We start from the raw sequence: 22,690 nt of genomic DNA, 5'->3' as shown, positions 1-22,690 counted from the left end.
GAACTGGGAGGAGGATGCTATGAGAATGCAGGGTGACTTAGACAGGTTGGGGGAGTGGGCAGAGTAGGAAGGCAGATTACTATCTAAATGGCATCAATTTGGGAAAAGGGGAAGTACAACTGGATCTGAGGGTCCTTGTTCAACAGTCTATGAAAGTAAACATGCAGGTACAGCAGGCAGTGAAGAAATGGCATGTTGGCCTTTATAACAAGAGGAATCGAATATAGGAGCAAATAGGGCCTTCTGCAGTTGTACAGAGCCCCAGTGAGACCACACCTGGAGTATTGTGTGCAGTTTTGGTCTCCTAATTTGAGGAAGGACATTCTTGCTATTGAGGGAGTGCAGCGTAGGTTTACAAGGTTAATTCCCAGGATGGCGGGACTGTCATATGCTGGGCTTGTACACTCTGGAGTTTAGAAGGATGAGAGGATATCTCATTGAAACATATAAGATTGTTAAGGGTTTGGACATGCTAGAGGCAGGAAACATGTTCCCGATGTTAGGGGAGTCCAGAACCAGGGGCCACAGTTTAACAATAAGGAGTAAGCCATTTAGAACGGAGACGAGGAAACACTTTTTCTCACAGAGAGTGGTGAGTCTGTGGAATTCTCTGCCTCAGGTGGAGGCATGTTCTCTGGATGCTTTCAAGAGAGAACTAGATACGGCTCTTAAAAAAAGCGGAGTCAGGGGATATGGGGAGAAGGCAGGAACGGGGTACTGATTGGGGATGATCAGCCATGATCACATTGAATGGCGGTGCTGGCTCGAAGGGCCGAATGGCCTACTCCTGCACCTATCGTCTATTGTTTAGAGATACAGCACAGAAGCAGCGCTTTACCAACCAGCGATCCCCACACATTAACACTATCCTACACTCACTAGGGATAGTTATTACATTTACCAAGCCAATTAACCCACAGACCTGTACGTCTTTGGTGTGTGGGAGGAAACCGAAGATCTCGGGGAAATCCCACACAGGTCACGGGGCGAACGTACAAACTCAGTATACACAACACCTGTAGTCGGGATCGAACCCGGGTCTCCGGTGCCAAATTAGCTGTAAGGCAGCAACTCTACCGCTGCACCACCGTTTCTTACAAATAGTTCAGTAGAATATTGTCATAAGGCCGATCCTTGGTTAGAAAGTGTAGTGAAGTAGTCTCCGGAGCCCACATGCAAGAGGCCATACTTTGGTGCAATTATCAAAGTCCACGCTCTAGTTCTAATAAACGGTGCCTGTTTCAGGCAAGTCCCAGGCTGTTGTTTCATCTCCTTCCTTGGAAGCCACATCCCTCGTCCACCTTTGTTCCCTGGGGATGCCTCCTACAGCCAACCACGAGGGTGCTGTAGGTTAGACCCTGTTTCTTTCTCCTCTACTGCTCGCCTTGCTCCTTGCTTATCATCATCGTCACTGGCTCCCTCCTCCCAGTCTCTGGTCTTCGGGGGGTGAGCAGTGGCTGGCAGGGCGGGCTCTCACTTCCAGGCCGGAGTTTTACCTGGTCGAACGAGCAAGGGGCTGGCTCAGCGGTTCTCCTTGAAGCTGCGTTCTGCCAGGTCTCTCATTTGGCCGCTGGGGAACAGCTCGGCCGGCCGGCTACCTTGTCCAGGTATTGAATTGACAGCGCCATGGACATGAATTCCTAGGATTCTTAAGCCACATGCAACTGATACTAGTGTTAGAGAGTGAGGATGATGTGAGCTTACAGCCAAATCCACCCCTTTCAGAAGACAATGACTAGGTTCCTTAATCTTAATGATATTGAGCCTAAAGGTTGATGTTGCAGCACCACTCAACCAAATGATTTTTCTCTATCTGAATTCATCACCACCCATGATACAACCAACCATCGTGGTGTCATCAGCAAATATATTGATGGCATTGAGTAGGGCGCTAAGCATGCAGCCTGCTGGTGAGTTTGGAGGGGACGATTGAAATGAGCAGTAAACAATTGTATAATATTTACTGGTGTATTTTTCAACATGTGATTAATTATAATAAAAAACGAACTGCAGAAGAACTTTATTTATTTATTTAAAAACAATGATTTTTTTTTATTTATTTATTTTTTTTTTTTAATTAGAAGCAATTGTACAAGAATAAAACATTCGGCATGTAAAATTATACAATTATTGTACAGTTTCAATTTTTACCTTTTAACCTGAAAATGAGGGAAATGAAGAGAGAAAGAACAAGAGGGGGGAAAAAGTGAAAAGTGAAAAGATAGGACCCCTAGACTACCAAAGTAGTGTGGCCAAAGAGTGAGTAAAGATATAAGAGAGGAAAAGGGAAAAAAAAAGGAAAAAAAAGAAAAAAGTGGAGATATACCTGTCCCTCGTCTCCCCCCCCCCCCACCCACCCAGCTCCCCCCCCCCCCCCCCCTCACCCAACCCATAGTTGGATCTAAATCCAAATTTGTGTTGCGCCATACTATCCTTGTAAGAATTCAGTGAAGGGTGTCCATGTCTTCAAAAATTGTTTTTCTGCCAAGACAAGCCTAATATTTTCCAAATGTAGTGTCTCGGACATGTTTGTAATCCACATCTTTACCGTAGGGACTGTTGTGTGTTTCCAAAATTTAAGTATTCGTTTTTTCGCCGTTATCAGGCCATAATTAAGGAAACGTCTTTGAAATAATGTTAGCTCAGAACAGGCTTCTGACGTACCTAGAGTAATCAATTCTGTGTATGGGTCCAATTTTATTTTAAGTATTTTAGAAAAAAATTCAAAAATTCCCCTCCAAAAATTATGTAACTTTATACAGGAGACAAAAGATGAGTTATGGTTGCTTCCTGAAGGGGAAATTTATCACAAATAGGGGAAACATTTGGGAAGATCTTATTCAGTTTAGACTTTGAATAATAAAGTCTATGCAGTGTTTTAAATTATATTAAAAAAAAGCCTAATGTTAAGAGAACAGTTATGTATATATAGAAGGCTTTCCTCCCATCTATCTTTTAAAATTGTTGGGCCTAATTCATCTTCCCAAGCTCGCCTAATTATTTCCGATGATCAGAAGAACTTTATACCAAAGATAAGCACAGAATATCAGAGTAACTCAGCAAGTCTGGCAGCATCTCTGGAGAAGCGCTTAGGTGCTTGACCCGCTGAGTTACTCCAGTATTTTCAGTCTCTCTATATGATTAATTCTGATTTTTGCTTTCATATGGCATATTTTGTTAATTATAGCATTAACCTACAGCCTGGATTGCAAACAATATACTGTTGGGCTTGTAAACAACCGTTCAGAAAAGATGACAGATATCGACAATAGTACTATCCAATTTTAAATGTTATGCACTTTGTCTTGTTCATGATCACTCTCTCTTTATCTATTAGCAGGTTTACAAAGATAGATTTCATGCCATCGCTCCTGAAAAAAGAACTGCAATTCACCTTTGTTTTCTAAAATTAAGTAGTTGTGATTCACAAGTAATAATATACTGTGTGGTGAATTGAAAATATGACAATGCATTGAATTATGTTTGAGTTGTTTGAATGTGTTGTTTTTATTATATTGACAGTCTTCAAATTGTATGGTCAGGGTTGCTGAGAAATACAATGCTAACTGCATGACTGACAGCTCAGAAATAAATACATTCAATGCCAAGCAAAGAAACTATAATGAACTGAGTTTAGAAAATATTGGATCCAGAATTTACTGGCAGCTGCACGATACTTTCAGCTCATTGAACGTAAATCTCATCAAGTATCTGAATCAGAACAAGTCCTGTCCACAGAAATGCAATAACACTTTGATACATGACTAAGTGACAAACCTTAGCCTGCCAAAATTATTAACAGAGAAATGTCACTTAAAAATGTCATTGATATTTGGAAAGTTACAGAAACTTTCAAAAGCTAGTAAAGGTTAATCCATATCTTTAAAACTTTAAATATAACGTGTGAAATTCAACATAAACAAATGCGTAAACAACCAATCATATTTGTAGATTGGCTACTTCCTACTAGCCAATTATAGTGTTTGTTAGTTGTGACTCCGCCTATTGTGTGCTTTATATTATCAAGAGCTTGCCTACATTAGTTAGTAGGAGTAGCAGCTTGGAGATGTAATGTCTGCAGATCCTTGCTGCAAGTAGATTTAATAAACATGTGTTGTATCTTGATGAGTGTCCGAGTCGGCTCATTACAAAATTGAAACAAACTTACAAGAATATGATGCATCTAATAGGCCCTTTGCACCATTTCACTCACTGAAATGAGTAGCATCACAATTACTGTGAAGTCTCACACAGTGGAGATTCAGTGGCAGAATACCTAGCATAAGTGTTGTGAAATTGCGTGATGCTTATGCTGAATTCCATAAAAGGTTAAATGCCCTGCAGCGAGCACAATAATAATAATAATAATAATAAACTTTATTACGGACTCAAGGTCCAGACAAGGGGCAACATTACATTAAAAATGCATTGCATATCAAATATCATAAATACATATAAAATCATGGTATATCACATAAAAACATCACAATTTATATTATAAAAACCCCACAATACTTAAGTTAAAAATCCAGATTAAAAGATGATCAATGTCCTACAAAGATACAACGATACCAGTGTCTCCACAACTGGGATTCGTAGCGTGTAGTGCTAACCCTTATGTTTGTCAAGGCCACAATAAGCATATTTTTAGAGTCATTTATCCTGCAAATTAATTTATACATGTGGTGTCTTAGGATAGCTTCTAAAGTACTGACTCCTGCAGCCATAAACATATTACTGGCACTACACCATCTAGGTTGCCTTAGCAGTGTTCTCATGGCATCGTTATAAACCACCTTTAGTCTCTGCATACTTGTCTTTAAATAGTTCGACCACAGGTGCGCAGTGTAGAGTGGTGTGCAGTATGCTCTAAATAGCGACATCTTCACCACATCTGCACACGCACCAAATTTACGCAAGAGGATATTCGCCTGTACATACAGCATGCGTCGTTGCCTATAAATATCCTCATCGTCTGTCATTTGTTCTGTAATAATATGCCCTAGATATTTTACCTTATTACAGACACTAAGATTGTTGTCAGACAATTTAAAAACATGATATTTTAGGCATTTATCCTCTTTGGTTCTACAGACCATAACAGCACTCTTACTAGCATTATATTTAATGTCATGTTCCACACCATACACAGAACATATAGTAAGGAGCTGCTGGAGACCAGCACAACACCAAAAAATAAGTCTGACAAATAATGTTTAATCCAAAATATTAATTGTTTCTCTTTCCATACTTGCTGCTTATCCTGCTGAGTGTTTCCTGTTTTATTTCATACTAAACTAAGTGGGAATAGGTCTCTGTCACACTGGAGGCCTGGTTCCCCAACGCAATTTTCCACCACTCACCCATTCCCCAACGCAAACCGTTCCCACAACGCAATATTCCACCACTTACCCATAGCTCCCAACTGCGCAGAAGCGGCTCATTTACCCTCATCCCCCAGCACTACCTCCCCTCCTCCTCCCTCTTCTTTCCCCTACCCTCAGTCACACCCTCCCTCTCGCCAAAACCCCCCTCCTCTCCCTACCCCCCTCCTTTCCCTCTATCCCCCACTCCTAACCTCCCCCATCCCTTACAAACTCTCCTTTGCCACTGCCCTCCCCTCTATTCTCAACTCCCTACCTCCCCCACTCCTCCCCCTCTATTCCCCCTCCCCTCCACTCTCCCTCGTTACCTCCCCCACTTTCACCCCTCTCTGACTCGACCACCTCCTTCAATCCCCCCACACTCCCTCCTCGCCTCCCCAGGAGCTCGAGGGTGCCGCTCCTTTCCCTCCTTGCATGCTCCACTCTCACCTCTCCCTCCCTCTCCTTTCCCCCACTCTCAGTAACTCCCTCCTTCCCTCCATATTTCCTCTCCCCGCTCTAGCCACCTATCCCTCTACCCTCCCCCCCTCCCCCACTCCTCTCCTCCCCCTCTTCTCCCCCACTATCCCTCCTCACCCCCCCCACTGCCCTTGTCTCCCTCTATTCCTTACTCCCTACCTCCCCTACTCCTCTCCCTCTATTCCCCCTCCTCCCCCACTCTCCATCCTCACCTCTCCCACTTCCCCCTCTCCCTCCCTACCCCCCCCTCCCTCAATCCCTCCATTCTCTCTCCTAACATCCCCAGGTATTCCCCACTCCCTCCCCCCCCCCCCTCCTCTCCCTGTATTCCCCCTTCTCCCCCACTCTCTCTCTCATCACCTCTCCCACTTTCCCCCATCTCCATTTCCCCAGTATCTCAAGGTTGCCGCTCCTTTCCCCCGGAGCAGCGGCGGTTGCGGCTGTGGCCCGCGGAGGCTCTGGCTCTGGCCCACGGCTGCTCTGGCTCTGTCCCGCGGCTGCTCTGGTGCTGGCCCATGGCGGCTCTGGCTGTGGTCCGCGGTGGCTCTAGCTATGGGCTGCAGTGGCTCTGGCCCGTGGCCGTCCCCTCTGGCCACATCCATCCGACTGGCGGTGTGGCTGTGGCCGTGCAACGGCGGGCAATGCTGGGCGAGGCGGGCGACGCCGGTGAACGACAGGACAGGAGACCAAACTGCATGCCGGTCACTCACAGGAGAACAGACCAATCTGCACATACGTGGTTGTTAAGATTTTCAAACCTTAATAACTTTGAAACTATACCATCGAAAGGAACAAAATGGTGCACTTGAGCACAGGAGAATGGTGGGTAACGTGGCGACAAATCGTAGCGTTATCGCGTACCGTTTTTGCGCAAAGAGAAAATATACGCAAACCGGAAGAGCACAAGATCAGAGTTTTAGTTATGTATAGATATTCAGCGTTGCAGTATTTTTTATTTTTTATTTGTTTTTTATGTAGGAAAGTTGAGAAATTAAATGTGATAAATGTAGGAATAGAGACTATTTCTGCCATAAATAAAGGCTCACTGTCGAGCAAAACAATTTATGATTAACAAAATGAATCATTATAAATATAAATGAGTTGACAAATGTGGTTTCATTGTGTACTTTTTAATTATTTTTAATGCCACTGCTATGATCCCAGAAAGTGATTTTTCATCAGTGAGTGGACAGTACAGTGGCACTGCAGATTGAGCTGTTGACTCACAGCGCAGAGACCCAGGTTCAATCCTGACCTCAGGTGCTGTGTGTGTGTGTGGAGTTTGCACTTTCTTCCTATGACTGCATGGGTTTCCTCCCGCATCCTAAAGATGTGCGGGTTTGAAGGCTAATTTGCCTCTATAAATCGCCCTTAGTGTGTAGGGAGTGGATGCAAAATATGCAACTAATGTGAATGTGTGATCGATGGTCGGTGTGGACTTGGTGGGCTGAAGGGCCTGTTTCCACATTGTAAGGCAAATGGGAACATTATTTCTTGAAGTTCTCATGTAAGACACATCATCTGATAGAAGTAGATAATAAAGTGGGTCAGATATCAACTTTGGAGGGCATGAACCCTTCTTCAGGCTGAAGAAAGGTCACAACCCAAATCATCGCCTATCCATATGCTATCTGCTGTAACCAACTGAGTTACTCCAGCACTGTGTTCCACGCAAGATTCCAGCATCTACAGTTCCTAGTGTTATCATTTGATAGAGGTATATTGTTGTTCCATTATTGTTACTGGATTAATCCATGCAATTCCCCACACAACCATACTCTTGAAATAGCATTGACATGAGTATTGTAGTTCAAGAATGTGACTCATCACAACTTTCTCAAAAGTAATAATGAACGGTGAACGCATTTCAGCCTAGCCACTGATACCCATTCTGAAAAATAACCTGGAAAAACTTGAACTAAAAATGGTGAGATGAGAGTGTCTACCCTTGATAGCAGTTAAAGGTGTTATTTAACTTCATCAAGGAATCTAAGTAAAGTTCAAGTTAATAATAATCTATGGGAATCTGATCATCTGATTGGAATTGTGTACCACATAGAAAATACTATAATTCTTTGGAAGCCATTCATCCAAGCCTTGGGCAACCTTGCAGGAATGCATTAGGGCATTATTCTCAACCAAATCACATTCAGTTGCTTCATCAGCAATCTTTCCTCTCACAAGCTCAAAGTGGCAATGGTTGTTGATAGGATAGTTTTCCATTGTAGTGACAAACCCTCTGCATTTAGCAAGACCCGAAGAAGGGTCTCGACCTGTAATGTCACCCATTCCTTCTTTCCAGAGGTGCTACCTGGCCCGCTGAGTTACTCCAGCGTTTTGTGTCTATAGCAAGACCGAGACACATTTAAGCGTGGCTGATAAATGGTGTAATATTCATGGCACACAAGTGCTCGGCAATGATTTGGCAATCTCCAGCAGAGAGAATCTAGTCACTAGCCAGAGAAACCCAGTATTTAAAACAACAATCTGTTTGGACGATTTCTCCGCAATACCAAACTTAACAGTGGTTCTCAGAAGACTGACGTCTTTGAACAAAAATTGACACAAATCTCATACAAAGGCATTAATGTTATAACAAATAGTAGGATTAAACGAGAACTTACCAGTTTGAAGTTTGATCTGTATTTTATGAGGAGGAACGTTGAGGGAATGCGTGAAGAACCCGCTTCCAACGCATGCGTGTCATTCTTCAAAGCAGCGGTGTGAGGTCACAGAACCTATAATGATCTAACATAGTAAGATTATCAAAGAGATACCTGTTTTTGATATGATCATAAGAGGGTGGGAGCGGAGGGCACGTATTCCCTCAACGTTCCTCCTCATAAAATACAGATCAAACTTCAAACTGGTAAGTTCTCGTTTAATCCTACTATTTTACTTCGGAGTCACGTGAGTGACTTCGTGAAGATTTCAAAGCTCTGTGACCTCATGCCGTGGAACGAGTCCATGCTTCACAACTGCCTTGGGTATTGGGAGAGAGCATCATTAGCAATTTTAAAACACACTTATACAAAGAGTTGTTTGGTATAACGAAAAAATATATAAATTTTTTAAATTGACAATCATAGCCCTGTAACCTTTCGGGCAAATTATATTGTTGAACGTAAAATGGTTTCCGAACACGATGATGGCTCCAAAATATAACTGGTTTATTATAAAACCTTTGGAAAAACCTTTCGGATGACCATCCTGTCATTCTGAGGATTTGGTCTGTGGGTACCTCTAGAATTTTTGCTGCGGATGTTGCTGCAGCCCTGGTGGAATGAGAGTTAAAAACATTAGTGTCTATTCCTGCCATCTTTAGGACATATTTGAGCCACCTTGATATAGTTTGGGTCGTGACCCTTTTGTGCGGTTTCTTGTAAGAGATTAACAACGCCATTCTCTGACCTCGAATGCTCTTAGTATATTCTATGTATAGTTGGATGTGTCTTGCTATACACAGTCGTTCGTCATATGGGTATACCATAAATTCAAACACTTGACCCGATGAACCTGGTCTGTTTTCTTTTATTAAATCCTGTATGACAAACACCAGTTTCTCGGGTGAGATGATCAGGGAGTCCAGGCTCAGTTTGCTTAATGGCTGGACTCGTTGTGCGGTAACTACCGCCATGAGCATAACCATGTTCATGGTCCGTTACTGAAGTGACAATGCTGTTATGGGCTACCAGCTCCTGAGCATGTTTAGAACGACACCCACGTCCCAGATTTCGGAGTACCTGGTTTTAGGGGGATTACCATTGAATATGCCCCTCATGAGTTTTGTTACCAGGGGGTGCGTTCCCACCGTGTGCCGCTCCGTTCCTTGTGATAGGTAATTGGAAAGTGCACTTCTGGCACTATTAATGGCACTGTAGCTCCATCGATTATCATAATGGAGGCTTGTTAAAATTCCAATACGGCCAGAATGTTCTTGGCCTTTTGGTCGAGGTTGTTGTCCAAGCAGTATATGCCCCATTTCTTGATGTGTCCAAGGTACTGCTTCCGTGTTGACAGTCTTAGTGCAGATGAGATGAGATTCATCGTCCTGTCTGACAGCCCCATGCCGTGTAGTGGGTCTTTCAGACTCTACAAATCAACAAATCCATAGTCTTATGGCATGGATGACTGCCCCCAGTCACTGGATGAATTAATAAATTTGGCTATGTTCATGAGGGAACATGGTTCTAACACCATCCCCTGTATGACCTAATACCATGATTGAGTAGGCCAGTCGGGTACTATGAGAATCCCAGATGCCGAGTCTAGTTGAATTTTCCCTAGTACCCCATTGATGGGGCAGAACGGGGGAAATACATCACCCTATGGCTTTGTTTACATAACAATGCCAAGCTGGTTTTAGAATTTTAGTAAATAATATTGGGGCTGATGTTTGCCCCTTTGGTAAGCTCTATATTGCCAACGTTCCCCCTCTTTTGAGTCAATGCCTGCCATATAGAAAAACCCAGCTGACACCAAGTCTTTATCAGTAATAAGAGTATCCATCTTAAAATGAACATCTTGAACGAATGTGTTTAGGGTTGAAAGGTCAATGATAATCCTGCAACCCCCATCTATTTTATCTTTAATAAATATGTTTGATACAAATTCTAATGTTCCATGAAAATTATGCTCAATCACACCTTTTGTGTGCAATTTTTGTAGCACCATGTGGGCTTTAGATTGTTTGGTTTATGTAAGGACAAAATGCCCTTCTGGTGTATGTTGTACTGGGGTTATTGGGATGAGTAAATTCTATCAGATAACCCTGAATACTGCTGAGATTATACAAATCTGTAGTGATTTTATACCATACATAACTGTAGTGTTGCAACCTCCCCTCCCCCACCATCATGGGTCCCTTTTTAACAGAAGAAACCACACCCACCTACCTCCATGGTTACCGGTGGTTGTGTTATTTCCTTGGTTTTTTGAAAAGGGGTTCTGGCTTGATATCTCTTGTTCGGGGTTGTGTGGGAGGTTAAGGTTTCCGCATCTTCCAGGGTGGCCGCCCTGGCCATACCCTAAAAAGGCTACTGCGGGTTATATTGATTTCTGGCACTGCCACTGGTATGAGCCACATTTTTTATGGCCTTGCATGTGGCTGGTATCGTGCTCCAAAATAGGCCCTTGCGCTGGCCTTGATGAGCCCCAGTGTCTTGCTTCGTCCACCCATGGTTCTTTGTTTGCAAATGGTAGCATTTTAGGGGTCCAGTGCTGGCTGAATGGCAGCCTTCCACATGTAGTTCAGCTCATATTGCATATTACTAAACAGAGCTAGTGCGTCTTGATGGTCTTTGGTTACCTCCGTTTAGTCCAGGGTGCGGGTGTATGCTATGATGCCTTCCGTCAATCCCTTTAAGGTTTTCTGGATCTTGAGGTCCTGGTTCCTGATGTTCATCCCCATATGCTGCCAAATGCAATGGTTTACACTGGGCACCTGTAATGCCTCACCGTTGCCAGGTGGCAGATGTCTGGCCAGTCTCTGTAAATATTTCTTGTCGGAGTTTGTGGCCAGACATATAGTAATACTATTGCCATTCTGGATCCAAGTCTACCCATGTTTGACTTGGTTAAAGTAATCAGCCACCATGTCCAGCAGAGTCCCTGCTGTGTTAGGATCATGGGATGCTGTATTACCAGGCTCTGGCCCATCAGGGTCCTGCCTACTCTTTTTTATAGAGTTAGAGATCTCTAGGGGTCCCGCACGGGGTACCCATGTGGGGCTTACCTCCTGCCCACTTGTCTTTTGTTCTGCGGACCCCTCTTGCAGGTCAGCCCAGAACTGACCCTCAGTGCTCCCCTTTGATGGGGTAGAAGCAGTGTGCAGCCCTCAAAGAGGTACTGCTGTGGGTTTATCACGTTGGAGCAAGGCTCCATACACCGCTTCTTCCCGCTCCAGCGCTCTCGGGCGCTGGCCGCCGGCGGTTGTGCAAAGTCGGACCCTTCTGAGTCCACGACCTTGTTTGTTTTGTGTCTAGCCTTACCGCTCGGCCGCATGGATTTGGCTGGTGTGGGGCCGACATCGGGCACAGCTGATCCCACTACGGGTGATCCAAGTGCCGCTGGCTGCTGCTGGCTGCCCGCTGCTCCACGGTCCTCCTTCTCCAGCTTTGTCCTTCCTTCCGTGGAGTGGATATGGCCGGTGTGGAGGACATCTGGCACAGCTGATTCCATCTAGCCCATTTCTTTAACCCGGCTCCAACGCTCTCAGCGCTCCTGGCTGCTCGTTTATCTCAGACCGCTGGGACCGACCCCGGTACTCACGGTACTGGTCCCTCGCGGTCGTTGCAGTCGGTCAACCCTACTCCAATGCCCTTAGTTCTGGGCACTCCTGCTTATATGGTCCTTAGATAAGGGACGTATAAGATATTAAAACTGATAATAAACAGATACTATACTTGATCTTAGCCAAAAGGCCAAGAAGCGATATCTGTAACTAAAAAACCCGCTGGGACCGACCCCGGTACTCACAGTACTGGTCCCTCGCGGTCGATTGCAGCCAGTCAACTCCACTGCAATGTCCTTGGCCTCAGCACTGGCCGGTAGCGCTGCTTCAAACCAGACTCGCTTCCAAAGCGAGACTGGCATACTGGCCGAGAAATGAATTTTCCCCCTGGTGCGGGAGCGAAGTCGGGCACAGGTGTTTTCACTCTCCGGGAATCGATGTGCCGTTGCTGCTCCTGCTGCTGCCGGCTGCCGCTGCTGCTCCTGCCGCTGCTGCTGCCGCTGCTCCTGCCGCTGCCGACTGCCGTTGTTGCTCTCCTGCCGGCTGCCTGCACTCCGCGGTTCTCCCGCCGGCTTTCTGCAGCTTACATGGACCCGGTCCATGTCTGCACCTAAAGGGTAAGTGGAAGGAACGCAGAGTCTCTTACCTGCTGTTCCCGACTTTCAATTCTCCCGCTGGTGAACGTCGTTCCCTGCGTGTCGGGTTTGAGCCGCTCGGACCGACCCCGGTGTTCACGGGGCTGGTCCTTCGCGGCAGTTCCGCAGTCGGTAAAACCCGGCTGTTCCTAGGGACCCCTTGGACCAAACCCGGTGCTTACCGTTTGAAGAAGGTTTTCGGCCCGAACGTCCCCAGTTCCTTTGCTCCATTAGTGCCACTGCACTCGCCGAGCGTTTCCAGTACTTACAGCGCTGGTCCCTGCTCTCTGTCCTGCAGCCTCGGCGCTGGCCGCTAGCGACTGCTCCAAGCCAGTCTCGCTTGAGACTGGCATACGGGACCTCTTTGCTTTGCTTCCCGCCCGGCCGAGAAGTGAATTTTGCCGGTGCGGGAGCGAAGTCGGGCACAGGTTTTTCCCCTCCAGGAAACTGGTGCCGTTGCTGCTCCTGCCGGCTGCTCGCACTCCGCGGGTCTCCCCGCCAGCTTTCCGCAGCCTTCATGGATCAGGTCCATGTCTCCACCTAAAAGGTAAGTAGAAAAAAGGAACGCAGAGTCTCTTACCTGCTGTTCCCGACTTTCAAATTCTCCCGCTTGGGGAACGTCGTTCCCCCCTGTGTGACTCGTTGCAATGCGTGTAGGGATATGACACGCATGCGTTGGAAACGGGTTCTTCACGAAGTCACTCACGTGACTCCGAAGTAAAATGTAGTAGTTAATGCCAATATTATTGTCAAATATTTCTGAGCATTAATATGGGTAACACTTGAGGTTGCATCAATAGTTTCAACTATTTCAAAGAGTAACTGAATAATTAATCTTGGCAAGAAATTACAATATGATGATGGGTGCCATAAAACTGTTGTTGTAAATTAAATACAAAATAAGGTGAAAGTAATCTAGTTGATTACTTTTTTTGAAAACCCTTCATCATAAAGATTTTCAGAATAAACATTCCAATCAATGTTTTTTTTCCATATTCCACAGGTTTACATTCCTGCAATTTTCTCCTGTTCTGATACTCAAAATGATGTAGTTAAGTTAAAAACTTGGCCTTTAAATTAGCAATAAAAACTAACTTTACATAATATGTGTATGCTTACAAATATTACTCAGGGCCTACTAAGTACTTTTAAAGTATTGAATTACTGGACATTGATTCTGCTAACTGTTAAGGAAACTCATATTTAATTAATCCTTCTTTGCTTCTTTAAGCAACTAACTGAATTCATGGAGACGCAAGGAACAGCAGATGCTGGAATCTTAAGCAGAACACAAAGTGTTAGAGGAACTCAGCATGTTAGGCAGCATCTGTGGAGAGAATAGATTGGTAGTGTTTCTGGCTGGAACCCATCCTCAAACTGATTCAAAATGTAGTCTTGCTTGTAGTCATGGAAACACAATCTTATAGTCTGGGCACCATATTATAGGAAATATGTTGTCAAGCTGGAAAGAGTACAGAGAAGATTTACAAGGATCTTGCCATGACTAGAGGGTCTGAGCTTTTGGGAGTGGTTGAGTAGACTGGGACTCTATTCCTTGGAGCGCAGGAGGATGAGGGCTGATCTTATAGAGGTGTATAAAATCATGAGAGGAATAGGTCAGGTAAATGCACAGAGTCTCTTGCCCAGTGTAGATGAATCGAGGACCAGAGGACATAGGTTTAAGGTGAAGGGGAAAAGATTTAATAGGAACCTGAGGGGTAACCTTTTCACACAAAGGATGGTGGGTGTATGGAACAAGCTACCAAAGGAGGTAGTTGAGGCTGGGACTATCCCAACGTTTAAGAAACAGTTAGACAAGGACATGGATAGGATAGGTTTGGAGGGATATGGACCCAACGTGGGCAGTGGGACTAGTGTAGCTGGGACGTTGGCCATTGTAGACAAGTTGGGCGGAAGGGTAAATGCATATAGTTCACTGGCTTTGGAAAGAAAACTACAAGGCGTACACATTTTAGTAATCCTCATATCCTTTTTTAATCACAATAATCTGGATGACAAACAAGGAATATCAATATGGTTATCATTACAAGATTCCTGCCAGCATTGTTACTATTGCTTCAAACTGCTGAAGAAAAGGGTTTTAAACGTTTCATTTACCAGAAAATTTAGCCCAAAATTTGCCAAAACAGTTGAAATAATCAAAATGTGAAATCAATTAGTGATTGAATATGAACATTCCAATCACATAACAGTATTTAAAAAAATGTTTAATTAAAACTATTAATCTACTCAAAATATTTTTTAAATGAAAAACAATAATTATTTAGATTCTGGATTTCTAACAATTAATTCCCAAAGATTTACAGTAACATATATGTAAACAATTTATATTTGGTTTACAATGACTCAGGTGACAATAAGATTTGGCAGTCCATAAAGTATGAAATTAAAAGCACTTTCCTGAGTCATACGTTCTTCTTGGTAATGCTTTCTTGCCTCATCTTTAAAATGTTTAGATGCAGAACCTAGAGAACCATCAAGTAGCAAAAAATGTTTTTGTTAAAAGATAATTGAGTACAGGTACAACTTAAATGAAACAAATATGTCCTATACACATGTAAAAATAGATGTGGATCATGTTTGGATCAAGTAAGTAAAACATATTACCATGGGATACCAAACACCATGCTAGAGTTAGAACTTTGCTATTACTGCAAGCCAACAGCAAATGAATGACAATCCTAAATTATAATTGCTTTTCTTTCAGATTCCAGTGCAGAATTGCCAACACGGCTGAATCAGTGGACCCCTTCACTTCTGGGTAATTTTGTCTTACTTGAAAGACCACTGATAATAACAAACTCAACAGCAGATGGGGAAGAAGCAGTTGTAAAACAAAGAGATTCCCTACACTAGAAGCTAGTGTTCTCTCGGCGTCCCTGTGACCTGGATTAACTTCAGATGGTGATTACTGCCATATTGGGAGATAAACTAGTACAAAATACTGGCACTAAATTAAAAAAAAAATGTTTTTCCTATGGACCAACAAAATCTATATCCTGGAACTCACTGCTTATGGGGATACCTTCACTAGAGGTTCTGCTGCAATTCAAGAACACAGGCTTTCAATATCTTCTCAAGAGCAATTAAGGATGGTGAATAAAATGCTTGCCATTGCTATTCTCAAAAATATATCTATTTAAAGTACTTTGGAGGAGCAGCTGGTTGAAGGCTATGGTGAGAGAGAAGAAAGATTGCGGAAATGGAACCAAAATATTTTGTTTAATAGTTTTTCTCTTATTTTGACCATTTACTCAAAAGCAAAATACTGCAAGGCAATTTCTAGAAATCTGCAAAAAAAGAATAAGTTGTTGAAAATATTTTGCAGCTCAGGCAATATCAACAGTGAGAGAAACTAAAGTTAATTTGATAAGGTCCCACATAGCATTTTATAAGGTCCCACATAGGAGATTAGTGGGCAAAATTAGGGCACATGGTATTGGGGGTAGAGTGCTGACATGGATAGAGAAGTGGTTGGCAGACAGGAAACAAACAGTAGGGATTAATGGGTCTCTTTCAGAATGGCAGGCAGTGACTAGTGGGGTACCGCAAGGTTCGGTGCTGGGACCGCAGTTATTTACAATATACATCAATGATTTGGATGAAGGGATTCAAATTAACATTAGCAAATTTGCAGATGACACAAAGCTCGGTGGCAGTGTGAACTGTGAGGAGGATGCTATGAGAATGCAGGGTGAGTGAGTGGGCAGATGCATGGCAGATGAAGTTTAATGCAGATAAATGTGAGGTTATCCACTTTGATAGCAAAAACATGAAGGCAGATTACTATCTAAATGCCATCAAGTTGGGAAAGGGGGAAGTACAATGGGATCTGGGGGGGGTCCTTGTACATCAGTCTATGAAAGTAAGCATGCAGGTAAGCATGCAGGTACAGCAGGCAGTGAAGAAAGTGAATGGCATGTTGGCCTTTATAACATGAGGAATCGAATATAGGAGCAAAGAGGTCCTTCTGCAGTTGTGCAGAGCCCTAGTGAGACCACACCTGGAGTATTGTGTGTAGTTTTGGTCCCCTAATTTGAGGAAGGGCATTCTTGCTATTGAGGGAGCACAGCGTAGGTTTACAAGGTTAATTCCCGGGATGGTGGGACTGTCATATGCTGAGAGAATGGAGCAGCTGGGCTAGTACACTCTGGAGCTTAGAAGGATGAGAGGGTATTTCATTGAAACATATAAGATTGTTAAGGGCTTGGACACGCTAGAGGCAGGAAACATGTTCCCGATGTTGGGGGAGTCCAGGGGCCACAGTTTAAGAATAAGGATTAAGCCATTTAGAACGGAGACGAGGACATTCTTTTTCTCACAGAGAGTGGTGAGTCTGGAATTCTCTGCCTCAGAGGGCAGTGGAGGCAGGTTCTCTGGATGCTTTCAAGAGAGAGTTAGATAGAACTCTTAAAGATAGCGGAGTAGAGGATATGGGGAGAAGGCAGGGACGGGGTACTGATTGGGGATGATCAGCCATGATCTCATTGAATGACGGTGCTAGCTTGAAGGGCCAAATGGCCTACTCCGGCACCTATTGTCTATTGTCATAATCTTTTAAGAAAAAATTAACAGGGACAGATGCCGATCTTTGGGATGTATAATCAAAGTGATGAGCGAATATGAGAACTCACTTTATTTGTGCGATGTTAAATTTGAGCTGCTTCTTCTGAAATATTATTCTGGAGATTGTCAGCAGAAGCATGACTTGGACCACTCATCACAATGTTCCGCATACACATTATTATAATTGAAGCAATTGCCTGAAGGTTTTTCTATGATTATTTTGAGAAACATGTGTACAGATCTGAAAGCCCGTGGCACTAAAGGTGTATGAGCTGAGTGGATCCATAATGGATAAAGAACAGAAAGCAAAAAAGTAGTATTGAATGGTAGCTTGAGGATGAAGGGAAACATATAATGGTTTACTATAAGGTCAACAATGAAAACACTGTTTATTTTAATATATGTTTCATTGTATTCCCCCTGAATACATAAAGGGTGCAATTTCACAGCATGCAGGTATTAAAAATCAGAAAAATAGTAAACAATAAGAGTAATACAGGAACAAATATTAAAAACAATTATCACTTTTCTGAAAATGTGAAAACAGCAGAAAATGCGTGACAGTTGATGGTTTGGGTCAAGACATCAGCATCAGGACTGAGGATGTAGTCGGGCGATAACCAATGTAAAGGGATGTGAGGGAGAGGTGAGGCGGGAGCTGGCAGGTTTTAGGTGACCTGTGAGGAGGGGAAAGATGGGGCCAGGGTGGAGGAAAGGAGGATGGAGGTAGAGGCAAAGACTGGAAGACAATGTGGAGACAACAACTGACAGCAGATTAGGAAGGGGATAGGAGGCCCCGTGGGTTCGGTATGAGGATGATATGCAAATGTATCCAGGTGGGGGAGGGTAAACTGGCAGTGTAATGGGGCTGGGGGAAAGGGGAAATTGGACAGGGAGTTGAAAGAACCTGGGTGCATCAGAAGGAGAGAGAAATGAACAAATGGGAATGGCATAAAAATGGGAAGCAACACAAAGCTCAGGATAAACATCTGGACAAAACTGAAGTAATTACACAAACTGATTAATTTTTCCAATGTAAAGGTGATGCTTTATAAGTGACAAATGCACTACTGTCTCCTTCTTATCCAAGATTTTTGATTATCCCTTCAACTACTTCAATTATGGCATTTAACTGTTGCTTCAGAGCACATATCACCTTACAAATACAAATTGAACTGCACACATTGGTGGTTATGTTTATTGAATGCTTTTGATAAAACATACCTTTAATGCTTGGATCAACAGAAATTTCAGTATCACTTTTAGAAGCATTGCTTCTTCCAGATTTGGCGATTTCAAGGATTACTTGACCAGTTGATTTGCCAAATTCCAACAAATCTGAAATAAAATAATATCTTTATTCTTAATTTATTCAGTAAATCCATGTCCAAATTGATTAAAACTAAAAGCTCGCTCCCAGTTCATTTGCACGCTATGTTGCAGTGACACACCTGAGTACAATATACTGATATGACCTATGATGGCACTGACTTTCTCCTCCAGGCTGTTCATTATGATAAATGGAAGAAGTTCCATTTTAATACTGTTCTAAGCAGCAACTGCTTGAGGTGGAGCCTAGAAAAGTCAACAATAAGTGCAGGCTTTTCTGGGACATTTCATACCAACGAGAGTGAATGTTCTGAGATTCTGATTCAAACACTGGTCAACTGACATAAATGTAGCCAAAGTGATGATCTTTGCATGGCCTGCGACCTCCGGAAGCATTGTATCTGCAGAAACCCCCAAATGTAAGGTTTATACATTCTCCCCATGGCTAGTTGTTCCAGTTTCCTTCACATCCCAAAGAATCGCTACTAGGTTAATTCTCTACAGTAAATTGCCCCCTACTTGTTTGTAAAGAACAAAAGTATCAAGGGGAGTTAAGAGCCTTAAGAGGGAGAAATACAAAATAAGGCAAGGGAAAAACAGGACATATTATACCTCCATTGGGAATTGGAATGATTGTAGTGGACCAAATAGCTTCCTTCTTTTAGTTTAGAGATACAGCGTGGAAGCAGGCCCTTTGGCCCACTGAGTCCATGCTGACCAACAATCACTAGTACACTAGTTCTACCCTATGCACAAGAGACAATTTACATAAACCAATTAACCTACAAACTGCATGTGGGAGGAAACTGGAACACCCAGAGAAAGCCCACGCGATTAAAGGGAGAACGTACAAACTCCATACAGACACCACCCATAATCAGGATTGAACCTGGGTCTCTGCACTGCAAGGCAGCAATTCTACTGCTACGCCACTGCATTAAGAAAGTAAATTAGTATTGCAATCAAAAACAGACTATGAGAACAGCCTCTTGGTTTATTAATATAGCCCCATCGTTGACAGATAAAGATCATTTGTTAGTCCTTTGTGTCCTGTCCTCCACCGCTTCCAAAGAATAACTGGAACCTTTCAAAGGGAGGAAAGGTTCAAATTATTTTTTTCCAGCCCAGATATATCAAATGTTATAACATATCATTTAGAAGTATTAGAAGTGTTACATATGCCTTCTTAAATATCTTGTTCTAGTATCCTTGAATGTTTGAGTAACAAATGACCTATGATCAGACTCAGTGATGGTTAGCTTTATGGGCTCAATAATTACTTTGATTACTATATAAAGGAAGAAGTATATAAGTATAGCATGCATATTTCCACTAATTCCTCAATTTAAATGAATCTGCATTATGTGGATATAGAAATGGAAACTTAACTATGTGTTATATATATATAGTTTAGGCAATAAGTCTCCAATGATGATATTATTTATTAATTTAAACCATGACAGCTCTTCAACTTCCACTTTTGACTGGAAACTGGTTAACGATAACAAAAACTCTGTTACATGCAACAAATCATGGTTGCGTCTGGACTTTTAAAGCAGCAGGTTTTTTCAACTTTATTGTAGGAAATGTCTTTGATTCTATTTATTCTACAAGATGTGAGATATTCTACACGAGTAAAGACTTAAAGAACATTTTAAATAGGCTAAATATTAAGACAATAGAGAGGAATTTGATACCTGTTTTCATGGAATGTGAACGATAATACATTTATCTTAATTATAGTTTTAAACCTCATCATGGAAATTCTGCCCACTATCAAAACCATTCAATATATAAACATAGAATTTCAGACATTTTAACTGTCCCAGCTTGTAGTGGCCAATTGGCTTGTTTTGTGTGTCATTAATGATGGCATGTGTCTTTAAATTTTAAGCTGCCCATTATATTGTGGGTGGGATTTAGGACATATTTTAGGGCGTGCTTGGAGCTATGTTTCCTGCGCGGAAGCTTAGTTTTTAGTTTAGTTTTGGACCAGCATGGGGAAGCCACACCCTTGACACACACCTTTGACCGTGCGGAGTGTAACGGATACACGAGGAGCTTTCTAACCTTTAAAGCGATAAGCTGGAGTTCGATGAAGATTATAGTGTACGAGTCGAAAGAAGTTTGGATGTACCTTATTGTTTTTCATCAAATATATGGATTTATTAATCAAAAGACTGTGTTATGAAGATTTATCTGTGAAGAAGCTCTGAAGGTCTCTGACGGAGAGCTTGCGTGCATATAACGACATCCTCCTTAATCATGCAGTCCACTTAGCGGCTAAAGGGAGTAATCTCTTGAACGGCATAAAAATCTGCAGCTACACAGCTATTTGAAAGAATTACTCATTTAGTTCCAATTTTGGAACTTGGGCTACAGATAAAGGGATACCGTTGAATTTATTATATTTGGACTTCCAGAAGCTATTTGATTAGGTGCTGCATCAAAGGGTATTGTGCAAAGTAACAGCTGATGATGCAGCATGTAACATATTAGTGTGTGTAAAATATTGCCTGGATAAACAGGTAGTAAGCAAAAATCTAGTTCCTGGTTGGCAATAATTGGCCATAGGATCAGTGTCATAGCCATAGCCATTTATAAGTAATATGAAAGCACCGAATGTGGGGTTGTTATCTTTGCTGTCAATACAAAATTAAATAGAAAAGTAAGCTGTGAAGAGGACGCAATGAGGTTATGGAGAGGTGCAAAGCGTTTATGAGAGTGGACAAAGATCTGGCTTGGAATAAACTTACTTTTGGATAATTTCTTAAACTTCAGAGCATTTTCTTGAAGTGTACTAGGCCACTGATTAAGCATTATGGAACGAACTCCAGTCAGGCTCAGAAGTATCACCGTATCCATTTGTCCCTCTGTTGACAACTGCAAGGCACTTCCAAACAAGAAAAGTAAGAATAAAATTATGAAAGTTCTTTTAGACTGAAAGAATGAACCAATGTATAATTAGATAATAGATTTTTAAGCTATGTTTGACCCTCAATACCAGATATTCCTCTCTTTGTTTTCTCCAAAGATTTATGGGAGCCTGCATGGCATGTCGACTGCAGTCAACTGGGATCATTAAGAATATTAATGTGGAGAATGGGTCAAGATCAATTGGCACAAGATCATTGCTAATGTAATCTCTCCAAAACTTAATAAAGAAAGGAGAAATCTTCAGTTTCACTGTTCAAAAATACAGATTAGAATACAATATTCTCTAGCTGGTCTTGATTTCATGTTAAATTTCAAAACGATATGGGCAGGTAGCAAAATACCCACTACATTTTGTTAGATTCTATTAACAATCCATATAGAGATTTCAATTATCATGTTTAAGTTGGTGCAATTCAAAAAAAAGTATTTAAAAAAAGAGACTAACATCGTGAGATTGAAACAAGCCATGGTCAATCAATAAATCCTTAGAACCAAATAAGTTTTGGCATTTCACAAAGCAAACATAGTAACGTCACGTATACATTGTGCCAAATGCTGCTAGATGTGGCTAGTGCTTTTGAAGGGAACAAATAACATTTAGCCCTTCTCAGGTGCATGAGTCCAAATCTTAGGGAAGTCAGTCCACTGTGTCACTCCATTTATGATCTAACCACTAACTCCGGATGTACTAAAATACCATAGAACTATTTTGGGCAATCCACCTCTGCAATCTTATATCTGTCATACTTGTCATCAGAACACCCACTGATTTGAATGGGATTCCTGACATAAAATTCCTCTTTTTTAATACTTTAAATTATTTTTATTTTTTATTACGTTTTTAGTTAATGTATGTTTCAAATTAATTTAATTATTTTTAATTTTAAATAATTATAATGCAGTTTTTTGTGGAGAATGCTTCGGATAATGCTAACAGAAACAATTAATTTAGCTGAGTTCAGAGTGTGGAAACATGCCGCTTGGCCCACTGAGCCCATGCCAACCAGCGATCACACATGCACTAGTTCTCTCCTACACACCAATTTACAGACACCAATTAACCTGCAAACCTGTATGTCTTTGGTATGTGGGAGGAAACCAGAGAAAATCCACGTGGTCAAAGGGAG

General features: G+C 42.3%; 1 protein-coding gene and 1 pseudogene across 3 annotated transcripts in view; both read right to left on the bottom strand.

The window, feature by feature from the left end:
* Positions 1–12,163: 12,163 nt before the first annotated feature.
* On the bottom strand, positions 12,164–12,277 carry LOC129704403 (U2 spliceosomal RNA; annotated as a pseudogene).
* Positions 12,278–14,594: 2,317 nt separating this feature from the next.
* LOC129703923 (cilia- and flagella-associated protein 46) overlaps positions 14,595–22,690 on the bottom strand; it is a 219,745-nt gene continuing 211,649 nt past the window's right edge. The window contains exons 58-60 of one of the 3 annotated variants that reach the window (XM_055646637.1): positions 21,383–21,519; positions 18,522–18,635; positions 14,595–15,196 (exon numbers count right to left, since the gene is read on the bottom strand). In XM_055646637.1, coding sequence (XP_055502612.1) covers positions 15,078–15,196; positions 18,522–18,635; positions 21,383–21,519 — 370 coding nt within the window. In that variant the 3' untranslated portion in view covers positions 14,595–15,077. The remainder of the gene's footprint in view (positions 15,197–18,521; positions 18,636–21,382; positions 21,520–22,690) is intronic. The other 2 variants (XM_055646638.1, XM_055646639.1) reach the window with 2 other exon arrangements.

Source organism: Leucoraja erinacea, chromosome 15, assembly GCF_028641065.1.
Source record: "Leucoraja erinacea ecotype New England chromosome 15, Leri_hhj_1, whole genome shotgun sequence".
Classification (NCBI taxonomy): domain Eukaryota; kingdom Metazoa; phylum Chordata; class Chondrichthyes; order Rajiformes; family Rajidae; genus Leucoraja; species Leucoraja erinaceus.
Note: the sequence above shows the minus strand (reverse complement) of the source record. Positions and strands in the feature narration are given on the sequence as shown.